We start from the raw sequence: 24936 nt of genomic DNA, 5'->3' as shown, positions 1-24936 counted from the left end.
CTGGATATGTACAGGCTATCAGGGAGGCACTCAATGTTTTTTTGAGAAGTTAAACAGTCTGGCCTCCTGGAGTCTCACTTGTCATTTTCCTGCTCTGAACTCCGTCTTCTCAACTCTATGAAGATTATAAAACTTTTTCTTCAACTGAAAATGACAGAAGTTTTTTAATATATATTTAGGAGGAGTACCTAATCATTGAGTGCTCCAGAGCCAACAATACTCTGTGTATGTCAGTTATGATATTGACCAAGGAATAAACAGTAACAGCATGGTGGGTTTTCCAGGCTTGCAGGTTTTGTTTTAGGGTGGATTCATGCTCCTGCTGAATATTGCTTTTATACATCCTACCATGTTGCTGGGGGTGGCATGTCTCCAAATACAGCAAACCCATTTGTACCCACTAGGGTTGACACAGTTCAGAAATAAAGAATTCAGAAGCCTTATCCCCACTGACAGTTAAGCAAAACTAATCACAGAACCCTCAAAGAAAATATTAATTCAGGCAAAAGACTACCCAGAATTCCTTCTTCATGGACCAGCTCTATGAACTGGGTAAAAAACCAAAATTCTTAACTATTAAATTCTACTGTTAAGCAAACATAGGCTTTGAGAGCTTGTGTGCCATCATAAAAAACAGCATGATCTAATTTGATTAAGACATATACATGTGTTAGCACTTGATCATCCTGTTCTCATATATAACTGTAGGACTTGTTTTAGTGAATACAGGATCAGAAATTATATTTACAAGTCCTGGACTAAAGCTTAAGCATTCAAATTGTCTGTAGTCAGTACTGAAAACATCATTTCTACATGGTGCTATATGCTTTCTAGGTCTGTGGCCTGCACAGAGAAATCACAGATCCATATAAGTGCTCACTATCTTTAATTAGAAACTGACATTACATTTACAAATGTTTTTGTTCCTCAAGTTGTGGTCTATTCACTCCTAGTAGTCCCTAAGAAAAGAGTCCATGAAACTGTCTTGTTCAGGCCTATTAGGCATTTTTATCTACTGCCCTTAAAGATGCAGGACCTTCTGAAGTTTGTATGGTAACTGTGACATTCCCAACTCATAAATTATAACACTTTACATATAATACCTAACTGCAGTTATTCATTAATGCCCAGTTTTTTACGTCTGCAGTTAAACTCTTCTAGCTGGACTATGATCTTCTGATTTGCTTTTATAAAATGTCTCATTTTTTATTTGAAATTTGAAATTGGTAGGTTCAAATGGCTGAATTAAAATGTAAGTCATAGCTTTTATTCATGATGGGAAAGTGCGTGCTCATTTGTTTAATGTGATTGAACTTTCTCAGTCCATGTCCTGACTTTCTGTATAATTTGTCCAGAAATAGTTTTAGCTGTCATCAGCACAACTGTGGGAAACTAGATGAAATGTCATTGGTTTTGAAGTACCAGAAGATACTTTTCAGCTCTTTAAATGTGCAGTGGCAGTAGGAAACATGGGGATTTAGCTGGAAATGACATTGAGCCAAAAGTGGATGAGATAACGTTAAATGACAAATCACTAAAGTACGGAAACAAAGGAAGCAAAGTAGCTCAATTTCTCATTTCCTTTTCCTCTCCTGCAAAAGAAGTCTAAATGACACACGGCAAGCAATGACGAGAAATGCCCATAAGATCTCATTTTAACTCTGTTGAGAGCAAACCATGCAGGCACTCTCAGTGCTTCTCCCAGTAAACAAAGCTTGCTTTGAACTCATCATCATCATCATCACCATCATCACTGGCACACACACCAGAGCTGGTGAGCTCAGCAGAAAAGCTTGTGACAGAATAACTTTGGGATGTGAGTGACAGTCTGAAATGGAGCAATATGCACTCCTATGTCAGTGATTTTTATATTTCTACATATTTTGGAACTCATTGTTCCCATGAAGTTGTGGAGGGAATTGAATGCTACAACCCTTGAGATCTTACTGAGGGCTGTAGGCTTCAGCTGAGCTTCTGCATGCACTGGTCTCACCATCAGCCCTCACAGCCCAATGCTGACTTGACCCCGTGAGTGGTAAGGCTCACTATTTCTCAAATCCCACATTAAATTCAGAACTCACCAGCAATCACCTATTAGCAGAGAGAGCTCTTAATTTGTCAGATCCTCATTTTCTTTTTAAAAGATGATGCGGAGAATATGCTCTAGGCTTATAGCTTCAGGAGTTCCCATACAATGGTACTTCTGGGTAAGACACAATATACACTTAATAATGGCACTTTTTTATTATTCATAAACATTCAGCTCATCAGACAAATTTTACTGCTTTTTGGGAAAAAATGCCAGAAACCAAAAAATAAACACGTGTAGAGCTGACAATGAAACAGAATAAGTCTCCTGGGTGAAATCTCTGACAGATTTAAAATCATCAAGACACTATGTCCAACTTTCAGAATAACACAGGGACTCCAAAATAAGAATCTCACCAAGAGACGGAGCTGAATTTTTAATGCAAATCACTGCAGTGACTGCAAAGGCTTAATTTCCTTAAAATATGTTTTTGCTTTTGAAGTAGATGTAGTGAATCTCAACGACCCAATGAGGCAGATGTAGCAAAAAAATGCTTACTGTATCTAAGAAAAGAGAGTATTCCAAGAAGAGGAGGAGGGGACACAAAGGTGAGATGGTATGCCATCCATAATCCTCCAATTACCAAACCACTTGTCAGTGGGCCAGCACTTGGTGTGACTTAGAACAGCCTCAGGGGCTCCCAGTGTATGTTGCCAGCCAGCAGTTCCTAGGATCCAGCCTAGCAATCAAGAACTAGTCCCCCTGCTCTTCTGTCCCCAGGCCACATGCCTTCTCCCAGCCAAAAGGAGGAGGGGTGGCACTGGTCCAGCTCCAACAGCACCTCTTCTTACACTGGAGACACTAAGAACAGATCTGCATGGTTTACACAGCTTTGTTCTGTACAACAGAAACTGAACCTTTGACTCTTGAAAATATCTATCTTCAGACCATACAATCCTCATTCCAAAGATGAAAGGACTGCTGAGGTACCACTGATTGTTTTGGGAATTATTTTCACCAAAGAATGCTGGTACTTCTCCAGTCTGAATTAACAGCCTGCCAGGGCTGAAGCCAGGAGCATTTCTCTAATAACAGAACAAAGATATTACTTCTTGTTTCACTTACTCCACAAATCACACAGCCTGATAGCTTGGAAAAGAAAAGTTGTTGGTACCCATATTTCATTTTACTGTGCATGAAAGCATTCACTTCCTCTGATTTGTAAGTGCAATAGTAAGTGTGAATGCTCTGAGAAAAGTCACATCAATCACATAATACATAACAGACAACTCTAGACCTTAAGCCCATACATAAGGTACAGTTTTTTTCATGATATCAGGCAGCTTAGATTGCTAGTTCACAACTTGTACTGGATTTTGTCATACCTTTTGAATAACCTCACCACTTAATAAAATGCTTCAGAGTAAGTAAAATAATAATTGCTCTCTGCAGTACCTTGTAAAAGGGACTATTACTTCCTTCACGTGTTTAGCCTATTCCTATACTGATGTGTTTTGGCACTCTTTCCTCTACATAATGTAACAGCATTTTTCAAAACAGCACCTCCAAACACCTTCCCCATGGCTTTCTTGTGTAATACCCACCCTTTCAGACACCACTGGCTCTCTCCTATTTGGTACCGAGGGCAGGGTGGTATTTAATGCCAGCCATCTGGCACGTCATGCTTATTTTGTCTTGATATTAAAATGTTTTCTTTTACAACATTCATAACCAAGACATGCTTCCCCAACGTATAAATTTTTTGGCATGATCAGTTTACTCAGATGAGAATAAATCAGATGGTCCGTATCACTCTTAAACAAAAAGAAGGCACTTCTGGGTGTTTTTTAAAAACAGCCTGTGTCTGCTTCTACTACATAACTGGATCCCTTTACACGGGAAGGTTTCACTTCTAGCAGTCAAGGGTTTCATGAGATGCAGTTACACAAGGATGTGAACACTGGAGTGCTCCAAACAAAAAAAAAAACCGACCTGGAAAACCCAAACAAAAATGAACAAACTTAAAGGAGCTACTTGGTTTCTCTGATTAGTCAAGTTTGGCTAAAGGTCCTTACACTAACCAGAGAGTCTTTGAAAGAGGAGAAGCAAAATTTTCAAAGAACTGTATTCTGTATTTGACTTTACACTTTAGTAGCAACTACTGATTTTCACTCTGGAGAGTTTTGGAGCACATGATATCATTACACAATTAAGTTTTGATGACCATGTCTCTCCAGATGAATTTTATTTCTTTCATGGTTTGTCTGAAAGGTACGGCTGCATGTGTATGTATTCATGTGCGTGCGCACACACACACACACACACACACACACTTTATTTAGCTTAGGATAAACGTGTGTGTCTGCCTGTGTACGTGTGAGTAGACATGCAATTGTATGCAAGTGTGTTTTATCCACTTCACTTTGCAGGTTTCGGTTTACAGGACCTCTGGTGGACGATCAGTCTGTCTGGAAGAAAAGTACGCCCACAAATATCACATGGAACTAGCTGGGCTTGGGCGCTGGTCCAGGCAGCCTCATTTAAAGCATCAAGATCATAGAAACCTTTGGCTGGAAAATTAGAAAAAGAAAGTATCAGCTTTCATTCTGGAGACCCACATTCAACTCTTTATGGAAAATATTTTCAGGAAATACCTGTTGACTGAGCCTTTCAGTTTAACCAAACCATATTGCTTTTGCAAATGAAAAAGAAAAGAAAGAAGCAAAAGAGTAAAAAATATATAAAAAAGACTCTGTTTTTTGTCCCAGGGGTTGAATTAAATTAACTTCAAACTGAATCATTTTGTATTGTATGCGTACAGAGAAAACATCATGCTGTGTGTTATGATCTGCATTCACAGCTAATTATTAACATCTTTGCATACATACTAATATCAGCAAATTCACTTTTTGGCTTTGCTTCAAGCTCTGTTTAACAAGCATGTGTTATCTGACCATGGCTGTGGGTGGAAGTGTATTGTACTTGAGAATATGCTCTTTGTATTGCTCTGGACAAGAGACCAAATTTTCTTCCTGCTGGAGTCTGTGTAAGTTATACTAAAAAGTGGAGTAAATGTTAGATAAAACCTAAAACCTTACAGACAAAACCTACAGTAGTTTTATGCCACAACTTCCTGTGAGGTCATTGCACTGATACATCTATTGTCATCTAAACACTAATCCAGCCTTACCCTCAGTTATTCTCCACTACAGGAAGAATGACTGCTCTGAAAATTCAAGAGCATTCTTCAAACATTCAGATGTGTTTTCAAGCTTTGATTTGGGTAAAAAAAAAAATAAATCTTGTTTACTTTCATCTTGAAATGGACTTTCCTTCTGTAATGGATTTTCACATAGTGTTGTTTCAAACTGATTTGCAAAAAGGCCAGGCAGGTTACTTAATACCTGGATTTAGATCTTAAGGATTTTCATTTGAAGTGCATGCAGAAAAAAATCCACATGGCTCAAATTGAAGACGTATTTGCTTCACCCTTCTTATTTGGTATGACAATATAGAAAAAGATTTTAAAATCTGTTTTTTTTTCTTTGAACTGCTAGAAGTGGACAATTTTTAAAAGAAAAGGATTTTTGCATTTAAAAATATTCCATGGTTTCTGTCATTGGCACATGATAGAGCTCTTCATTAAAGGCCCATACAATTTTAATATGATTCATATCCAATGGTTCACATAACCACAATAAGCCTTAGATCTCTTAATATGCCTGTTCCTAATGTTCTTTTTGTTAGAAGAGCAACCAAGTAGTGTTTCTTTTCTTGGCCGAGACAAATATCCCCTTTGCTTGCAGGAAATGAATGTGTATTTTCTGTACTTTAGAAAGTTTATGGAATATTAAAAAAAAAAAAAAAAAAAAAAAAAACGTAGAAGTTTTTGATTATTTTAAAATTGGTAATGAAGTATTAAAGCAATTGCAGTATTTAGGATTTTACTGAGAAGTTCTTGTGAGTCTTTAAAAAAAAAAAAAAAAAAAAAAAAAAGAGAGGGAGAAAGAGAGATAACTTTCTCCTTGCAGGCATGTGTTAGGCATTCCACAAACAAAACACTGAGTAATGAGGGCAGTGGTTGTCTTCCCGTGACACTTGAGTTTTCAGTAAAAGATTTATGTAAGTTATAAAAAAGTTTTATGTAAGCAGTTAATATTTCTGAGTTTTTTTTGAACATTGTCTATTTCATTCAACAACAGGGGTAATCCCTCCCACCCCGAGCTGAGAAGCTGTGAGACATGCAGTACATGCATGTGGTCTGAAGGTCAGTTATAGCATTCACCACATGATCAAGAGTAAGTCTTATGGAAAAAGAACAACACTGAGATTATTTTCTCAAGGCCAGGAGTGTGAGGCAGCTGCAGGGGGAACAGCATTTTTAGCTCAAGCTAAATAACTGATCAGGCTTGCATCAGCAGGCATTTAGGGACAGATGCTGGAAGCAGGTCAGTATCCCCAGAGGAACCGTGGGCACACAACACCTCACAGGAGATGCGAGGCGCCTGATATGACTCACTGAGTAAATGAGACAACTTTCTGATTCATATCTGGGAGCCTTCTGCTAGATTGTTTTCTCAAAGAGTGGTTGACTTTCTGCTTCCACTCCTTCAAAATAAGAATAGTGAATTTCAAAATAACCTGATTTGCCTTTTTGCATCCTCCTCTTTCATATGGAATTCTCATTTTCTCCATCTGTTTTACCACACAATGTGTAATAATTAAAAAGTCCTTAACATCTAAAAAAGCAAATACAATGAAGACGTCTTTTGAACGCATCTTTTACTGCAGATTCAACTATGCCACTTGGCATCTGTTAACCAAGTTCTGATTTTATATTATTTGGACTTTGATTATTATTTAGAACATCTGGTAAGTGTTCTCAGTGATCCTGCTCTCCTCTGCATGTCTTCTGAGGACATATTTCTTTGTACTGCTGTAAACTGATCTAGTGTATGACTCTTTCACAAGTGAGTTGTAGGAGACTTTGTCTACTTTTCCAGACATTATGGGAAGCTGAGGGAAATTGTGGGGAATATAAAAAAAAAAGTGTGTGTGAATTAAATGGCTGTGAGGAAGTGGTCCAAACTTGGCTCAAAGTAGCTCAGACCAGCTGGCAGGGCCAGGGAAAGCATCCAGCAGGAAAGGTGAAATAACTTTATGTGGGAATAGGGAAGTCCTGGGAACAGCTTCCAGGCTGGATGGAGAGGAATTCCTTTTCATCCTACAGTGAACATATGAATCTGGGATACATATGACAGCCCACCTCTGTGGGTTCTGGGGATCATCAGTGTTCATTGATTTAAAGAAGTAGAATCTTAGAAAGCAGAACCCACAGCACAAACACGTAAAATTGGCGAAAATAAATTGTTTACTTTGTACTACATATATTTTTTCTCCACTGTGTTTATATTACACTGTCTCACAATGGAAGCTTCTCAGACTTGTAAATTAAAAGGCATCAATAACATCAACGGGCTGTTGACTGTGGAAGAATCTGGCTGAAGTATCTACACCTATGTTGCCTGAGGGTATTTTATTTTAATGACTCTGTGTCATGTCTGCACATTATTCTTGGATGTTTTTGCTCATTTTAAGAAATGCTTGTCTACAGTGTTAAAAGAAGACAAAAAGTAGTAATGTAGCTATGAAGCAGATTGCTAATCTACTTGTTTTTTGATTCAGGACACATTGGCACATAGAGGGGAATGTCCCAGGCGGGACATTATCTGTGTTCCATAGATAATGACTACTTTTAATTTCAAGACCTTGTTTTAAGCCTTCCTTCTGTGAAGCAGAACAAGGTCTTGAAAGTAAACTGGAGACCAAATTACTTGCAAACTGTTTACCTGTTGCTTTATCTTTTTCAATTCCTCCCACTATTTTGCTCATCTCTCTTAATTTTGTCTGCAGCTTACCTTGCACAGTTCTGACTTCTGGCTTTTTGGGTTCTGGCCTTCTCAAATGCTTGGGGAGGTTGTCATTCTCCTGGTGCCATTTTTTCAGGCACTGTGGCTCATGTATACTAATAGATTTTGTTCCATACTCACGGCCACATATGTAGCAAATCACCGTTGGTGGTCGTCTTATCACTTTTGCCTGCAAATAACAACGGTGAAGAAGAAGAAATATTGTTTTCAATATTAATTTTGAGTCAGAATGACTTTGTATGAAAGCAATCGTGTAGATAAGGAACCTGATATCTGTGAAATCTGTGTAACTGTTTATTTCAGTCTGGTTTTGTTTGGAATCAGTCCTGAGGCTTGCAATAGATATTGCCTCATTAACTGGGCACCTGGAACAGACAGGATTCTTCTGCAGATGCTGGGCTGAAATTTCATGTGTGTGACTTAATATAGCTAATACTTAGCTATATTAAGTTTCAGCTCTTTTATTTTCATAGTTCATGAAAATGCTAAGTCTTCACATGAAGAAACAAACATGTCTGCTTCACTGGGTTGCAATGCATCATCCACCTTAAATGGCTCAAGCCATTTTTTACTTACAAAGCAGAAGTAAAATGGAAAGCAGCAACAAAAGCTTCATCAGCTGAACTTTTGAGTAACAGAAAGACTCCATCTTCCATCAGAACACAACTCAAAGTGCTGCATCCAGCCTTAGTATCTCTCTTAATCTGGACAGCAAGGGCAGCTCTCCCAAGAGGTGATTGTGATTCTTTACCCCACTTTTGCAACAGATCAGTTAGCTGGTAGAATTCTTGGCCTTCAAAGATTAAAAACAATCCAGGATATTTCAGGATGAGGGGCAAAATAGGAGCTGCTGTTTGTTTGTCCCAAAGGCCTTAGTGTCAGCTTTGCCAGTTACTGCAGCAAGGGCAGAACTGGACTCCAAGAAAGCCTTTGTTTCCACACTACAGATCTGCTTTTCTTCACAGAGAAAAACACCTCAACAACAGAAGAAAAAGATTCCTTAACCCCAAACCTCACAAAGACATAATCTAAGGCTGAAAAAGTGTGTAATTACTGTGGTATTGCAGATTATGGACTCAGCAGTGTTCTTAGGCGTGTCTTGGGCTAGGCGTGGTGTCAGTACCAGCCGTGCTCCAGGAAGCAGGATAAAAACATGCTGTAGAGAAGAACTTTGAGGCACACAGATGGGTTTCACAACTGCCAGCACTTCTTACACTTCTGACTGCAGAATACCAGTAAGAGATGAGCTATTCCCTGCCCTCATCAAGTTAGACAGACAGCCATGCCAGACCAAATACGGGAAACCTTTCTCAGTCAAACAAGAGTGGTGGGGGTTTCATTCTTTCCTCTGCTGCTGTGTAAGACAAAGCATAACCTGTTCCCAAATTTATGACTCTGTCTGTCAGCCCATCAATGTGTTCACAAAATCCTGGGCAGCTCTTCTTGTATTTATGTTACAGTCTGAAAATGTCATTAGTGAACAATCTGTATAAAACTGCCTTCCTGTATCACACATGTAATCTCACTTACATGAAAGAAATACTACTCTGTAAAGTGTATTTTTCTGGGAAAAGTTGGACATCATCTGGAAAGTTCTCACAGTGTCTTGGAATATAACATCCAAAGACAGGCTCTCCAAGGACACTTTCATCCTCTTGACTTTCAAATGGAATTTCTTTACTATCTTTGATAACACTATTTTATATAAGCATATTTTCTAATATATATAAAAATACAGCCTTCTTCTCCTATTTTTAAGATGAATGCAACAACAGCTGCTTTAAAAACACCTTATAACTTTTCATTAGCAAATTTCACTTACTTCTTTAAGTCGTGAGCTAGAACTTGTCTGATTTTGAAGTAAGACTCTGGGTCCAGATACAAAGTCTTCTGAAGACACTATATGTTTATTTGTAGGCTCTGGAGAGCTTTAGATAAGGATACTACAATCTAAACTCCTGAGGCGAGAGAACTCTTTTTAGTGGGCATGCCTGCTGTGGATGCGGTTGTACTATTTTAGTAATGGTTTCTTAAAAAAATGCTAGGTGTAAAATCACTGAGAACACACTTTCCCCTTATGTTGTCATTAGCTAGGTTCCTGCCTTTCATTTAAATGGGTACTTATTGGCTGCAAACTAGGGAAGAGCAATTTGATTTACATTCAGTTCGTAGGGACTCTTCATATACTAACAGAATAGGAAAAATAAATTATTTCAAGCAGAAATATCTGTCTTTTGTGATTTCCACAGTTGAAAATGGTACAGAAACATCAGCAGAAAGCAGAATTAATTTAGAGGAATCAGGTCACTCTTAAGATAGAATTATTTTTATTCCAGAAAAATAATGAGATTGACCCATCACCACACCTACAGTTATATACACAAATTCTTCTCTGCACACATGTTTAAAACCTGAAAGAGATTAGCCTAGTAATTGGTAGTAACAGATTTTTCTTTTTTAACTGTGGAATCCAAGATATGATAAGCTTTACTTGGAAGTTCTACAGCTGATGATATTTACCCTTCATTTCTTTTTATTTTCAGTGCTCCTCTCCCAAATGTCACATCTGGAGGCCTGCAGTTTGAAACTAAACTATTTTTGGAAACACTGCAATTTTCCAACCCAAACTACTCACAGGCCAGTGGCTGGGCTGTCTGTTCACTGCTTTGTTTTTAACTTTAAAAAAGGGTTGTAGGGAAGGTCTGTTCCTGAGGATATGTGTTATTATAAAAATACCTACAAATACCTAACAGTGTAGTTAGGCTTTCCTCTGGTGTCTCAGTATTTTCTTTTTTACTCCAAGACTGCTAAGTATGTCTGCGTGACTATGAATGAAGTTATTTAGCTCCGAGGGCTATGCAACTATGTATTTTCAATAAACCTGACATTACTTAAGGTTAGCCCCAGGCTGCTGTTATGGTGTTACATGAGGTCAAATCCTTCCATACTGCACAAAGCTTTTTATTTTTCCTAAGTACACACAATAAGACTGAATCCCAAACTCCCCTACACAAATATTTATCATCCAGGACTGCACACAGCTCTGCCCTTTTTATTTGTTTAATTATCCATGTATTTTAATGGGAAGAGGCAGGGCATCCTGCTCTGAGACGGAGCTCTTGTCATAGACTTGCATTGCCCAAGGATTAGAGGCTCGGGAAAAGATCAGTACGAGCACTTAGCAGCAGCATTCTGTTGTACGAAAGCAGGCCTCTCCACACATTCCTCTCTGCCAAGTATAAGGCATTTTACATAAGGATCACAGACAAGGTATAGCATGGTTCTCTTGACTATCTGAAGCTGCACTTCACAGCCTACCAAATCTCTGAATCTGACACAACAGCACTTACATTAGGATCATATGCCTATGTAGGAAATGTAGGAAATGTAAATTTCCTTGAACAGCAAGGTAATTCTGCAAGATGATGCATATAATTAAAAATATTACTCCACTGGAAGCATGAAATATCCCATTTTGCTCCTGATGTGCTTTCTTTTTAAATTGAGTAAGTCAGTACAATAAATATTGTATCCATGTACAAGCAAAGGAAGGAAGCCCAGTCATTCTCGATGATAATACTCACTAAGTTTCATTCAAACCATCCATTCACTGTCCATTCTCATCCAACTTTCTATATTTGCAAATTTATTTGTCAGTACTCTCCTACAAAGGTGTTCAAAACTACTGCAATGAGGCAAAAAAAAGCTCATCATTTACTTTCCATCTTCATTAGAATTATACTGCACCTGAAGAAGTCTTCCCTTTACCAAGATGCTACATGACTTTATGCTACAGCAAAATACAACATCTCTGTTCTTGCTACACAAATTTTCAAGACTTACACTGTGCTAAAACACATTACAATTCAGCAAAGGAAGATGAGGGAAATCTTTTTAGGTAGTTCACCAGATAAGAAGAAAACAGCAGATGGCAGCACCATCTAATAGGCTTTTAAGATCAGCATTATCTATTGTCAAAAACCCCATAACTCATATACACACAGCAAGTTATTGACGCTCACTTACATGTATCACACATTTTTGTCTACGAAACAATAGAACACAGATTCTTTTAGTACACATCTGAGTTCCAGTACATGCAGACACCACTTCCCTTGTTTGGGGTATCACAGCAGACTCCAAAGCAGAATTTCTGAGCTGATGACCCTTGAGAATCTCTAAGCACAGGCTATTGTTTTACGCAGTCAGACATGATTAACTCAAATGTGTTCATTGATTCTGAGAGAGAGGACAGATACTGGAAAAGATAGATTACAGAGGTGGTTTAGTCTCCACCTCTAAAGACATTTAATGCAGAACAGAGTTTGTCAGTAATGATACTGGCCTAGCTGATGCAACACTTGCTAAAGAGGAGAGAACTCCAGGACATACAGGCAGAGGCATACAGGGAGAAGCGCTTGCAGTTGCAAAGTTAAAATGCACTTTACATGATGTACCACAAAATCAGTCAAAACTTTTATTTTGAAAATGAGAAAAATACAGCTTTTTCATTTCAGGCATCTTTCATTGCATAAATTTGTTTCACAATACCTCTCTTAAATATGCTTACATAAGGGTAATATTTAATATGTAATATTTTTAAGTTATTTCTTTCCTCTGATGTTCTGCTGAATCAGGACTTTAAGCAAGAACTTAAACAATTCATTGTCACAATGAGTAAATCTGTAAGATGAGACAGGAACTGCCCCAAATGCCTCCCAGCCAGGACCAAAACAGTAGCCATTTCACTCCACCACTAGTGAAGCACTATATTTTAACAGAATTAATAAGCAGCTGAGCAGCTGGTAAGGTGAGCAAAATTAAAACCATATGCTGGAAAAAGAGGAAGACTTTAGCAGAGACACAAATCTTGTCCCTGTTCATAACTAATGTGCAGTTATTCCATAACCTCCATGCTTTTCCACACCCTTCAATGTGTGGACCTTTCAAAATATTCCACTGAAAATGAAGACCTTCTCAAAGAGAATTTAAACCTACAGGAAAGTGGTTTCCTTTGACAACTTCTTATAGGCTGCCTGTGAGTCCTGAAGAACACCTTGGATCACATGATATTTCTTTCAATCTTCCCATCTCATATTTACCTTTTATGCGTAACTCTGTACTAAAGAACAGCTCTAAAAATAATACAGTAATAGACCCCAGAGAGGTAAAATCCATTATCCCTTCCAGAAAGTCAAATAATAAAGTCCTTCAAAGTCAATTGCAAACTGCAAGCTGTACAGCCTCATTAGTTCTGTTGCTGAACTGATGAACTGTAACTGCTTGGAAGTAAATGAGGAAACCTGTTGTTCACACAGAAGGAAGAACAGATTTGAACAGATTTCATTTTGGCTCTGCAGAGCTCACAGAAGTAAAAAGTGGTAATAATGTTGTTGTTCAACAAGTCAGCAGATGTGAGTGAATCCACAAAGGGAGCAGATACGTTGTGCAAGAGGGTAACATTTTTTACAGAGTCACTGTCAGTGCCAAACCACACTCCGAAGTTCTTTTTTTTTCTTTTTTTCAGTGGTATCATAACTATAGAAAACTGCCCTCACCCTCTCTTTTTTATTCTACAGAATTATGTGATAAATTAAACTCTCTGCTTCACACCCACGCCTTTCACTGAAAAATCACCTTTAGTGCAATGAGAGTTCTTTGGGAAAGAGCACAATGTAGTGTAAACAGCATCACTTTTCCTATAGCTATAAATGCAGCTGTGCAGCACTTTGAACTGCTTGTGGATTATGTAAAATTTGCTGATAAAAGACCTGAGAAATGAACCTTAAATTGCCAAAATATATCAATTAGTGGCCTTATATAGCATAATAAACAAAGGGCTCATGAAGTCTTTAGTTTCATGTGAGCTAGGGTAATGTTATTATTTTAATTTTACTCAGTAGCTGGTAAACTAACATGTTACATACTTTGCCTTCTAAAGCATCTTAAGAAATGCTCTGCATAGTATTGCATTCCTTTGGCAACTGAGAGAGATAAATCCCATTTTCAAAAGTAGTGTAGGCAATCAGAATTCCAACCCACATTAAAAAAAAAAAAGGCCAATTAATTTGGACACTGGGCATAAATTTAGACATCTATCTTACAAAACTCCTGGCCAAAAGACAGCTTGTGCAGAAACAAATGTAGAAAAAAAAAAATCCCATTTTCCAAAACTCTGTGTAGCTTTTGGATAATGTGAATCAGCTTCTTTATTCTTGGATCCTGAATCAAATTCAGTGGAAAAAAATGTGCAGTCTTATTTATTTTGTTGTTGTTATATCCAGAACTGCTGCCTTTGAACATGCAGTCCTCAGTAAACTCATGTTGCATGCCAAGGCTAAGAATAACAGTAAAATATGAAAATCATGTTTTGAAGTACTGCATGCTTGCAGGACAATGAAACATTGCATTTCATGTTAAGTAAATAAAAAGACCTAACATCTCCTAAAACATATGATATCCAAACCTTGCCTAAGGTGCTCAATAGAATCTCCTAGAGAACTATATCAAGCAATGGTCCCTCTTGGGGATATAACTCTTAAAGGACAACAGAGAACTCAACTATTCCCATTCGAAACAAGAATCAAAATAAATAGGAATAAGTAGTTTCCCTTATTCCATTCCCAGTATTTCTCTTTTATCTTCTGTTTAGCAGAAAAACATTTGCATGGAGCTAAAAAGGTGCTCTGGAAGAAAATGATTTTAAATTTGATGGCAAGCCAGTCTCTCCTGGAGTGCCAAGCATTAAGATGCATACACACCCTTTCACACAGCACATGCTTAGCAATTTACCTGGTCTGATACAGCTGGTGCAGCCCTGCTCGTTCCTTGATGGGCCTTAGATGGTTCACCACTTCCTGAGCCAGTTCCAGATCTTGGTGCTTTACCACATTTACCAGCGGTAGTGTTTGGCTGCCTTGCACGGCTGCTGCCCCCTTTGCAACACCTTTCGTGCACAGGGAGACGGTCGGGAAAAAAGGTTCGGCCACAGTTTCTACAGGGCACGAGCTGGGCTTGAGCACTATAATAAGCTGCTTCATTTTCATCTGTAAATGTATAGGAACCACAACCAGAAAGGACCTCAGGTTTCCTGGGCTCTGGCCTTCTAAGGTGCTTTGGTAGCTGATTGTTCTCAATGCGCCACTTCTCTAGGCACTTAGGTTCATGTATAGCAATAGAATGTGACCCAAATTCTCTGCCACAGATGTAACATACCTTGAAGGGAGGTCTTCTTGCAAAGGGTGTCTGAGACATGTCTGAACAATTTGACTATTGTGATACTATTGCAGTGACTAGTCACCTTTACTGGGTACCAGCTTCTAGATGTTCTACTTTGGGAAAACTTCTGGGAAGATTTGGCACATTAGATGGTGAAACAATCTAAAGGCAAGGTTCTAGAGACACTTCAGCACTTGATAGAATACTAAAACTTTTGTTCACATTCTTTTTCTTGACATTTGTTTCCATAAAGGGTATCACATTTCAGGAAACTTCTCTCTCTCCTAAGTATAAAGAGTTTAGGGAAGTTATTCAGAATGATTCTACATCTTCTTAATCCATTTTCATGGACCAAAATATATTAGGGACTTCAAAGCTGGAACACTGAACCTAGTGGCTGTTTCAGTAGAGAAAGTGGGTTTCTGTAAGTTTTCCTTTTGTCTTTTGTTCTTACAGGACCCTGAAATAAATGAAATTAGTACAAATTAATAAATATGTTCTCTCTAGTTAAGGTTACCAACCACTGGTTTATCACAAGGCACAATTAAACTTATTAATCTCTTATATTTTTAAATAGCAGATAAATAACATCAAATATATTCTTATCCATAGTGAGCAGCTGAACAATGTAAATCTGAAATTCTGCTCCCAGTGGTTGTAAAGTCATGAAGGACATGAAAACAGATGGGTTTGCACAAACTGAAGCTGTTAAGATGCAAGTGGTTTGGTGTATAATCAATATGCTTTATTTTCAGTTACTGATAGAACTAGTATTTCTGGCAGTCTTCAATTTATAAGCCTTTGAAGTTGATACTTAAACATCATCTCGCTGTCTTCAGAGACACAAGAAAAAGTCCCGCAGTAGAGAGATGTTAAAGTCCAATCTACAAAGGGACAGTCAGACAGTCACTATAAAGTGTTCCCAGTCAGTCTATTGGTTGAAGGAGATTATTAAGCCGCTTAATTCAGCACTTGGTGTCTCAAATTCTCTGACCAATCTTGATTCTCCCAGTACAAAAGTGTTATTAATGAAACAGAGCATGTTTTTTAATAAGGATTACTGAGGTGCTTTGGGGGCTGAAGCACATGCTAGATGAGAGAAAAATGGCACTGCATTTGTTTAGTTTCCAGACAGTGCTAAATATGTTTCAGTTTTTCAATGTACAGTCTGCCCCTGTAAACAAACAAATTTGTGCTTTATCCCTTAAATGTTCATTTATTACAATATTTTGTGCTGGTCCTCCAAGGATAAGAAAATATAATTCAGACCATACTCATGTATGGTGGAGGCTACTGTTTTAATTGCTTGGAAAAATGAAAAAAACAAACTAGCACATTTCATAGATAGGTAACTGCCAAGGACAATCTACTTTATCTGTAATAGAACATATATCTGGCTAAAGTCATCTTGCCCTTACTGAATATTCCAGACTTTATCTCAATCCTTCCAAACTTATAGGGGGTTCCTAAAACACAAATATATCCACGCTGGTCACCTTGGTGTCTTGGTTCACTTTCTCTCCTGCAACCATCCAACCTGGATCTTTTTACTGCTTTTTTGCCATGCCACCACTGAAGACTCTGTTCCCACTCAACAGCCTTTTCACCCTTTTCTGTTCCACCTCTGAACCCACAGGCTGACTTTTCCTATACCCAAGTGCAATGACACAGTTTTGTCATTACCTTTGAAATGGCAAACTTAAACTTTGTCTGTGTCACTGAGAAGCAACTGAGCTCATTCTAGTCTCTTAGAAATATTCTAGGGGGTATCTTAAGTACAGAGGCAACAGTGAAAAAACAAGTTGTCACCAGGTTCACATGAGTAGTCATCCTTTTGCCAGGCACAAGAAAATTTAGATTTATTTTAGAAATCTAAAATATTTAGATTGCTGCACTGACACTACTTGCTTAAATACTCAGAAAGCTGCGTATTTCTGGCACACTTGGGATACTTTCTTATTTTATAAAAAAATTCCTGTGAAGCTTGTATTTGTTTGTAGGCAAACTGGAAAATGTGAAGAAGATCAGATCCAGTCTGTGATTTGTACTGGAACAAATCCCTGTGAGCAAGTGTGTTGTAGCTAGCTGTTAAAAATAAAATTCTTGAGAGTTACTATAATTTGCGCATTCAAAGTTAACACCTCATCCAAAACTGTATTAGATAACTGCAGTCTGCTGAAAAACAGTAAAGTATGTGGCTGCAGTATTCCCTCATGTCTGAAGCTATCAGGTGTGCCAGGTGCATATAATGTATATTGATGGTTACACAAAACTGTAGCACTGGAATTTTTAGTTCAGATACCAAAGTAACAGGTTCAGCAGTATGTGAAATTTAAATGGGAAATCTAGTATTTAGGCTACTGTGTTGCAAGGCTGTTTCAAAGACTGGGAGAGTTTCCAAGGAGGGTGGCCTGTTGGATGAATCCAAGTTGGGAAGTAGCCAAGCTCTTTAGGAGGATGAAGGGAATGGAGAGCCAGGGAAACATTAAAGGGTCATGAAGGCAGTAGAGATAAGGGTTATTGGCAGGTCACAGGAAGGGAGCATCAGAAAGTTCAGTAAAATTTCAAGGAACTTCTGAACTTTGCAATGTCCTATTTACGTCCTATTTATTGATTTATGTCAGAATGAAACTTTCTCGTACCTGAGAGGATTCTTAAAGCAACAGTGAACACTGAACTGCCTGCCATAGGAAGAATGTTAGGTGACTAAATCTGTTGCCATTAGGAATGAATCAGTCAATAAAAGATGCTATAAACAATCTATTAACAATATAACCTATTGTTGGATTTCCAAGCTTTCTATTGTAAATACTTCATAAGAGAATTATGTTTCCTTGTGGGGATTACACCATTTGGTCTACATTTATTCCTGCCAAGTTGACTGTTATTATTTGGAAACTTTCTATAAATTCAGTGTGAAATGAAAAGGCATATGAGCAGTTCAAATCTTCTCTCAAGCTCAGTGGTAAAGATGTGGAAGTAAATCAGGACTGGGATTTAACAATTCAAAACATAAAACTTTCTTATGTTTTTCTTTAAAGAATGTTGCAGCATGTTTTAATAAAGTGGGAAGGTACAGTTGATCATTGCGTATAGCTATGGGAAAACATTTCTCTCCTCTACAATTCCACTGAGGACAATACTTTAAAACAATTTCATGAACTGCAGTGACAGGTCACTTACAACTAGTGGAGAAATTCAATGTAATTAAAAGCAAATGAAATATTATGGCTAGTTTAGAATCAGGATACGAGCTTCAGTCTAACCAAAATAGAACAGAATGATGAGAGCACAAACAGCTCAATACATATGCCATTTTCTTGTCCTGAAGTGGGAATGGGAAATCTTGTACACAGTTATTAAACTTCACGTAATCAATTGTAACAATAATATTATTGCAACAACAGCAAAAACATTATTATTAACAATGCTTCACTTATGCTGCCTTCTCTTAGCCACCATGTGTAATTCAACCTATAGAAGTGGAAACTTCTTCCCTAAAACAGCCTTCATTATGTCTTGTTTCATGTCAGTGCTGGAACTTGGAAGCAAAGTTGACACATACGTTTCCTATTTCCTGTATGCAGCCCATTTTTTGAAGAGCGACTCTCTCTGTTTTTCATCTCTCTTGATTCTCTCATGTAAACAATTCCTCAAAAACCATTATAAGGTCATTTCATAAGCCTGGATTCCTTGACTGAATCGAACAAAACATGCTTGTGTTAGCTGGGGGATTAACCTGACTGTTTCCAATGAATCCTCAACACTGCTGCTTTTGACTTAGCTAGAATTCCACACGGAGACCTCCCAGCTCTAAAAAAAACAGAGTTCACCTTATGGAAAAACACATTGCATGAAACTTCCTACTATCAGGACATAACCACACTTATTCAGATAGTAGGACAAAATTCAGGAACAGCTGTGAGAATTTGCGAAATCTGTTTTTGTACAGTTTATGGATGCTGACAGCCTTTCCATGTGTAGCTGTATCAGACTGTAAATTCTATTTAATCTATATGGCTAGTTTACTGTCACTGTTCTAATCTGCTAGCACAGAAGGATAAATCCTTCCACCAAATAAACAGAGCTAAAATAAAGGCCACAGAGCTTCCAAGTTTACATGTCAAAAATACCCCTAGAACCTCTTAGACATGTTTGACTGCATCTAAAAGCAGAGACAATTTCCAGGAAGACTATAAGCAAGTGAAGTAAGCAGTGGGAACCAATTACTTTGCTATTTTTTTAAAAAGTGCTTGATAAAGCTGAGAAGGATTTATATGAAGTACTTCCTTCAGGTGACAGTGGCTTAAATCCAGGAGGCTCTTTGGAGAGGTTATCTATAGTTGTAGAGCGCTTACTAAAATCAGGAGTCCCATAATAGAGTTACGAGAATGACTGCATAGGTTGATATGTTCGAGGGAGAGGATGAAAGATTACAGAGACACATAAATGAAGAGGAAAACATATGCGTCCAAATGGCATATACAAAATCCTGGCACAAGCTGAGCTACAGATCAATTTGTCAGTGCCAAAAAAAAGAATAGACTAATTTTAGCTTGCAGAAAGGAACTGGTTAATTCATTATCCTGGATTCAAGAACTCTTGGTTGTGTGAACCCCCATTTATGTAAAACCCTACTTCACTCTGAGTTTTCCCTTTGTTTTCCCTTTCTTCAACACTATACTCAGTGTTGTATACTTATTCTGCCTGTCCACCATGCAGTGCTTGGAACGTTAAGTTTTCTGTTTGTGACACTACGTTGTTCTGTGGGTCATTTAATAAGGGTGATTTATGTACACTGGATTAAATTAACAAGTATCCTAAATGAAAAGATTTTACTTGTAATGCCTAACTTTACTGTTATATAAATTGGAAATGTCTCAAATAGCTTTAAGTGAAGCAATAAGCAAAAGCTTCTTGTACTACAATGGAACCCAGAGATCCTTGTTTTTCAGTCTGGGCTGGACTGTGTAAACAGACAAAGGAGAAAACTCAGTATAAGAGGATATAAGATATAGAGAGATGAAATAAGTCATCTGCCAAGCATAACATAGCAAGTCTGAAAAAGAAGGAAATTAAATTTAGATTTTTTTAGCACCCCAATAATGAATCAGTTGAGGATTTTTCTAAGTCTGATCCCTAACAGTCAAGATACAGGTAAGTCTTTTTTCTCTACTTTCCTGGGTTCTCATTACATTTACATATAAAATAGGTGTCAGAAAGGATCAAACTGACACCCTGTGTTGAGTGCCAGAAACCTTTGCTTCAGGCTCTTTCCAAATAAAATGTTTTCTATGAGGCTTCCTATTATTCTTTAAGGGAAAGCAAATGAAATTAAACCAACATCTTGAGCTTTATTTTTTCTTGTGCTAAATGTTTTATATTGCTCAATTATAAATCATTTTAGAAATCTGTTAAGACAAAATACTCAGACATAAGCTGGACAAAAATATTGGACAATTTGTAGTATCTTACTGTTGGATCTGTTTCTCACTGAAAGATAAAAGGAAAAAACATTTTTATGTTTCCAACAATATTTTTAGCAAATTAACCACATATTAAAAACCTCACATTTTTCCAGCTCAGCACTACATTCTCTCCACAGTTTCTGGCTGAAGGAATCTCCTTTGGTTACTTTGAGAGACTAATCATTTCCTTCAGTCATGTGAAAAGAACAATCTATTATTTTATAGAACTTAAATAAATACCACTGAGATGTAAAAAATCCAAAGTTTACTGTGTCAAGATGCTTCACCTTTTCAAAGCTGAGCATGATCCATGTTTTTATGCATCCTCCTATCTCAAGAAAACACTTGCAAGCTCCAAACATCCAAATATTGGCACATACCTCACTTCTGTCAGCTTCCAGACTTTGTTGGTCTGCAGCATCTAGTATCACAGCAGTCTGGCTTAAATGTCTAAGGAGCAATGAGCACTCAGAAACAGTGGAAAGTGTGGAGCATATTCCAGCAGAGGATCAGGTGCACTTGTACCTTTTCCACATGCGATCTGCAGCCCAGAGGGTGGAGGATGCAGCCAGACAGGAGGACAGTACAAGAATACTCAAAAACAAACAGGCCAAGTTAAAAAGCCATTGTGTTCTGATATTTGCAAACAAGCTAGAACTGTCTGGGAATCGTCTAGTGAACATTTTTTCCCACTGTTTAAAGTGTTGGTTAGACAAAAAGTGGAAGTTTCCTCACTTACACTCTGTATGACATACACCAGAGAGAAATTGTGCGTGTTGCTGAGCCTGTGTCTGCATGTGTGTATGTGTGTGTGCAAAGGTCCACTAAAACATAAGGAAAATACACAACCCAGAGGTTTCTACACAATTCTTATACAGAACTATTTAAGGTGTTCTTTGTAACGAGACAATCAACCTAGTCAAAGCTTTTTGCAATTTTCCTCTGACCAATGAAATGACCACATCTTTCTTCGGATCTGATTATCTTCCTACCTGAAACTTAATGGGTCAATCAAAAAGTCCCTGGTATCAACAGCAGCCAGCATATACCTGGCATTCAAGAAGACCCTATATAAAATTATGCAGTAACTATATTTAGTTTACTTAATTAGCTCTATTTAAGTTTGTGACACTGTTACCAGAGAAAGCTAGAGACTGGTTCTAGAGACCCAGTAGTTCTTTCATGTTACTTTGTCCTCTGCTCAGACCTAAGAAATAATTCCTTTGATTTGACTGAAATCATAACATTATATGAAGATATTATGACTGCTACTAGTTAAAATATATGGGAAAAAATGAAATATTTCTAGTGGAAAAAACCTAACTTTTCAGACTTTTAACATTCAAAAACTTTTAACATTCAAAATTCAGCAACACCATTCTCTCAAATCTCAGACATACTTAATGCTCTACAAACAGTGTCCTTGGTTTTTGTATTTTACTTAGTGATGCATTACAACTTATGAGGGTAAAGATTTATTTTGTTTTACTCACAATTGTTTGATACACTCATCTCATATTCCAAAGGAATAATATTACTGCCTCCACACTTGTGCAAAAAATCAGCAGATAAATTCCCAGTTTGGGCAACAATGGAGATACTTACACATCACAATCTTAACCATCTTCAGTAACTAGCATAGATCTGTGATATTTACCCTGCAAATCCTAGATGGCATATGAGATATGCAGCAAATAATGAATAGATTGGGTATGTTAATCCTGCCCACAGCATGGAAGTACAAGGGAAAACAGACATTGAAGCAAGTATGCTTACACAGCTCACACTGAGCTACCTGTGCTTTATAGCTCAAGTGTCTTTGTTCAGCATTTCCATTTCTGGAAGTCATATTCACAGAATCAGTTTTTTTCCCAGGGATCTGGATGATGACTATGCAATTATTTCAAGAAAGTAGGCTCATCCTTATGAGGTGTATGGATAAATGCATATTCAGTTATGAGTCTGAAGTAAAAATAATAGAAGCGAAGAATGTCAGCTTGTACAAATTGACACAAGTCGATGGAAATCAGAGAAGGATGACACTGCACATGTGCTGAGAGGCTGTCACTGGAAGTATAAAGGGATTCAGCGATGGAAAGACAACTTTTCCCAATAAACTGCAGTAAGACAGTTACATTATACAGGATAAAGTAATCTAAAGGGTTAAATGTTCTTTTACAGTGTAAATCAAATAATTAATAGATTGATTTTTCTGAACTGAAAAAAAGTGTTTCTGCTGATAAATGATCCCATAAGTAAGGTTTTTGGCACTTTTAATCTGATTACCATGGAAATTACTAAACTCAGCAAGACAGACCAGCTACCAAAATATGAGAAGTAAATAATGAGCAGAGAACAAAAAGAGCAGAAGAGAAACTGAGGAAATCTAGACCAGCAGATGAGATTATCTTAAGTGGAAAATGTCTAGAAAAGCAAAACTCTGGACATTCCAATTATTCTGTGAAATGGGAAAACCTAACAAGACATTATTAAATACTCATTGTATTTTGCATGAATAATGCAGCACATCTTAATACATCTTAATGAGTTTTGCAGAACTCATGATTTAGTGCCACAAAAAAGAAAGGGCTGCCTACTGAATCTGTTACAGAAAACAGCTTGCTAGGAGGGCTATCAAAATGTTCATCATGTCCAGCAGGAGCCTTAACAGCATTATAGCACTGATTTTGAAGGCTCTTGTTTGTAAAAAGTCTTTAAATCATCATTCTTCTATATTAATGGTTTTCTCCTTCAGATTAAATCAACAGTGATTTACAACTGGTGCGACAGGACGTGATGGATAAAGGTCATCAAGTTTTCCCTGGTACCCCTGGGTACCGATGATGTGTAACTTGACATGTTTAATGGCATCTTTTACTCACTTTGTATTTGAAGCACTGGTCTGTATTGTCCTGTTTTCTGTGTTATAATTCTTTAGTGAGCAGGATTAAATTACATTTTCCAACAAAAATACATATGGAATATAAGCCTGAAATATAATGTGGCTTAAAAAGAGACATGTCTGAGCTCCCTATTGTGTAGCCATAATTTTACCTGTTTATAAACCAGTGCCTTCTATTACAGATCAATGTCATACAGAGTTAAGTAGCTAGAAAAGCAAATTTTAGTAAAATATATAAATTTGTAATGAAGGACATGGTATTTGTTTGTAACTTGAGCAACCAGTTCAGTTACAGTACCTTAAGAATAAATTTTGCAGTAAGCTTTAACTTGGACAGCAAAGTTTTCTGTTTCTGTTGAGCTTTCCAAACAAAACAAAACAATGCAAAACAAAATGGATTTTTAGTAAACCTTTTCATTATTGTTATGTACCACGTATTTTCCAGGAACAGAACTGAAAGAGATAATTTGTTACATAGGACAATCAGCAATTATGTGCCAGTTAGGGCTGCCTTTTACAGAAAGTATTATTTCTACCTTTCAATGTCCACATTGTTGGCCACGAGTACTACAATTGTATTCTCCCGCCCCTTAAAACACAGACATAGAAGAACTCAGTCCACTCCCCTAGAAGAGCGGGGGACCAAGAAGTCAGAACATCTGACCTAGTAAATGCTCACGTACCATTTTTGCCAGGCCAGGCAAACGTCTGCAAAAACAAATTCCAGAGACAAATGCATTATCCTCATAGTAAGCACTAACACACATGAATGTATTAGCAGCTAGCTGGTCTGAGGATACAAAGTCACACAAATCTTTGTTGATTGACCTTTCTCCTTATTTACAAGTGGGCCCCTGACCTCTGCAGGAATCTGACCATCTGGTACTGAGGGAAAGCAGTGTTTTAGTTGGATGAGGGCAGGACACAGGACTGCATTATTTAAACCTTAGCTAACTGAGGCCCAGGCCAGGCGTACTGTCAGTACCATCTTTGCAGGGAAATCAGGTGAACACTAGCAAAACTGGGTTGTGAGCGCAGAGGATCCCGTGCCTGTTGGACAGGCAGAAGAGTGGCTTCGGGAGAGAAGGAAAAGCATGGTTTCTCCTCGCCCAACCATTCTTCCACCGCTCTGCCCGAAAAAAAAAAAATAAATAAAGAGTTCACAGGCTAATTCAGATCCAAGGCTCCTGAGACCGCGGCATCTAGTTTGTCATGATCTCCTAAACACCTATTACCTCCGCTTGGATCAAAATGCTCTCACGTCCCTTAAGGCTGGGCTTCTAAGCTGTTGCCCTTGTGCTCGGTTTGCCCGCTCCGGAAGGAGGGAAGAGGGGGAAGAGAGGAAAGGGGAAAAGCGGGAAGGCGGGAAGGAGGGAAGGAGGGAAGGAG

General features: G+C 37.8%; 1 protein-coding gene across 1 annotated transcript; it reads right to left on the bottom strand.

Moving 5' to 3' along the window:
• Nucleotides 1-1257: 1257 nt before the first annotated feature.
• On the bottom strand, nt 1258-24936 carry LOC107198468 (zinc finger protein 474). The gene is given in 4 exon segments (XM_015615520.1): nt 1258-4599; nt 7948-8128; nt 14752-15637; nt 21026-24936. Coding segments are annotated over 3 exon segments (1008 nt in total). The 5' UTR covers nt 15427-15637; nt 21026-24936; the 3' UTR covers nt 1258-4447.

The sequence above is a fragment of the Parus major genome, chromosome Z, assembly GCF_001522545.3.
Source record: "Parus major isolate Abel chromosome Z, Parus_major1.1, whole genome shotgun sequence".
NCBI classification, from domain to species: Eukaryota; Metazoa; Chordata; class Aves; order Passeriformes; family Paridae; genus Parus; species Parus major.
Note: the sequence above shows the minus strand (reverse complement) of the source record. Positions and strands in the feature narration are given on the sequence as shown.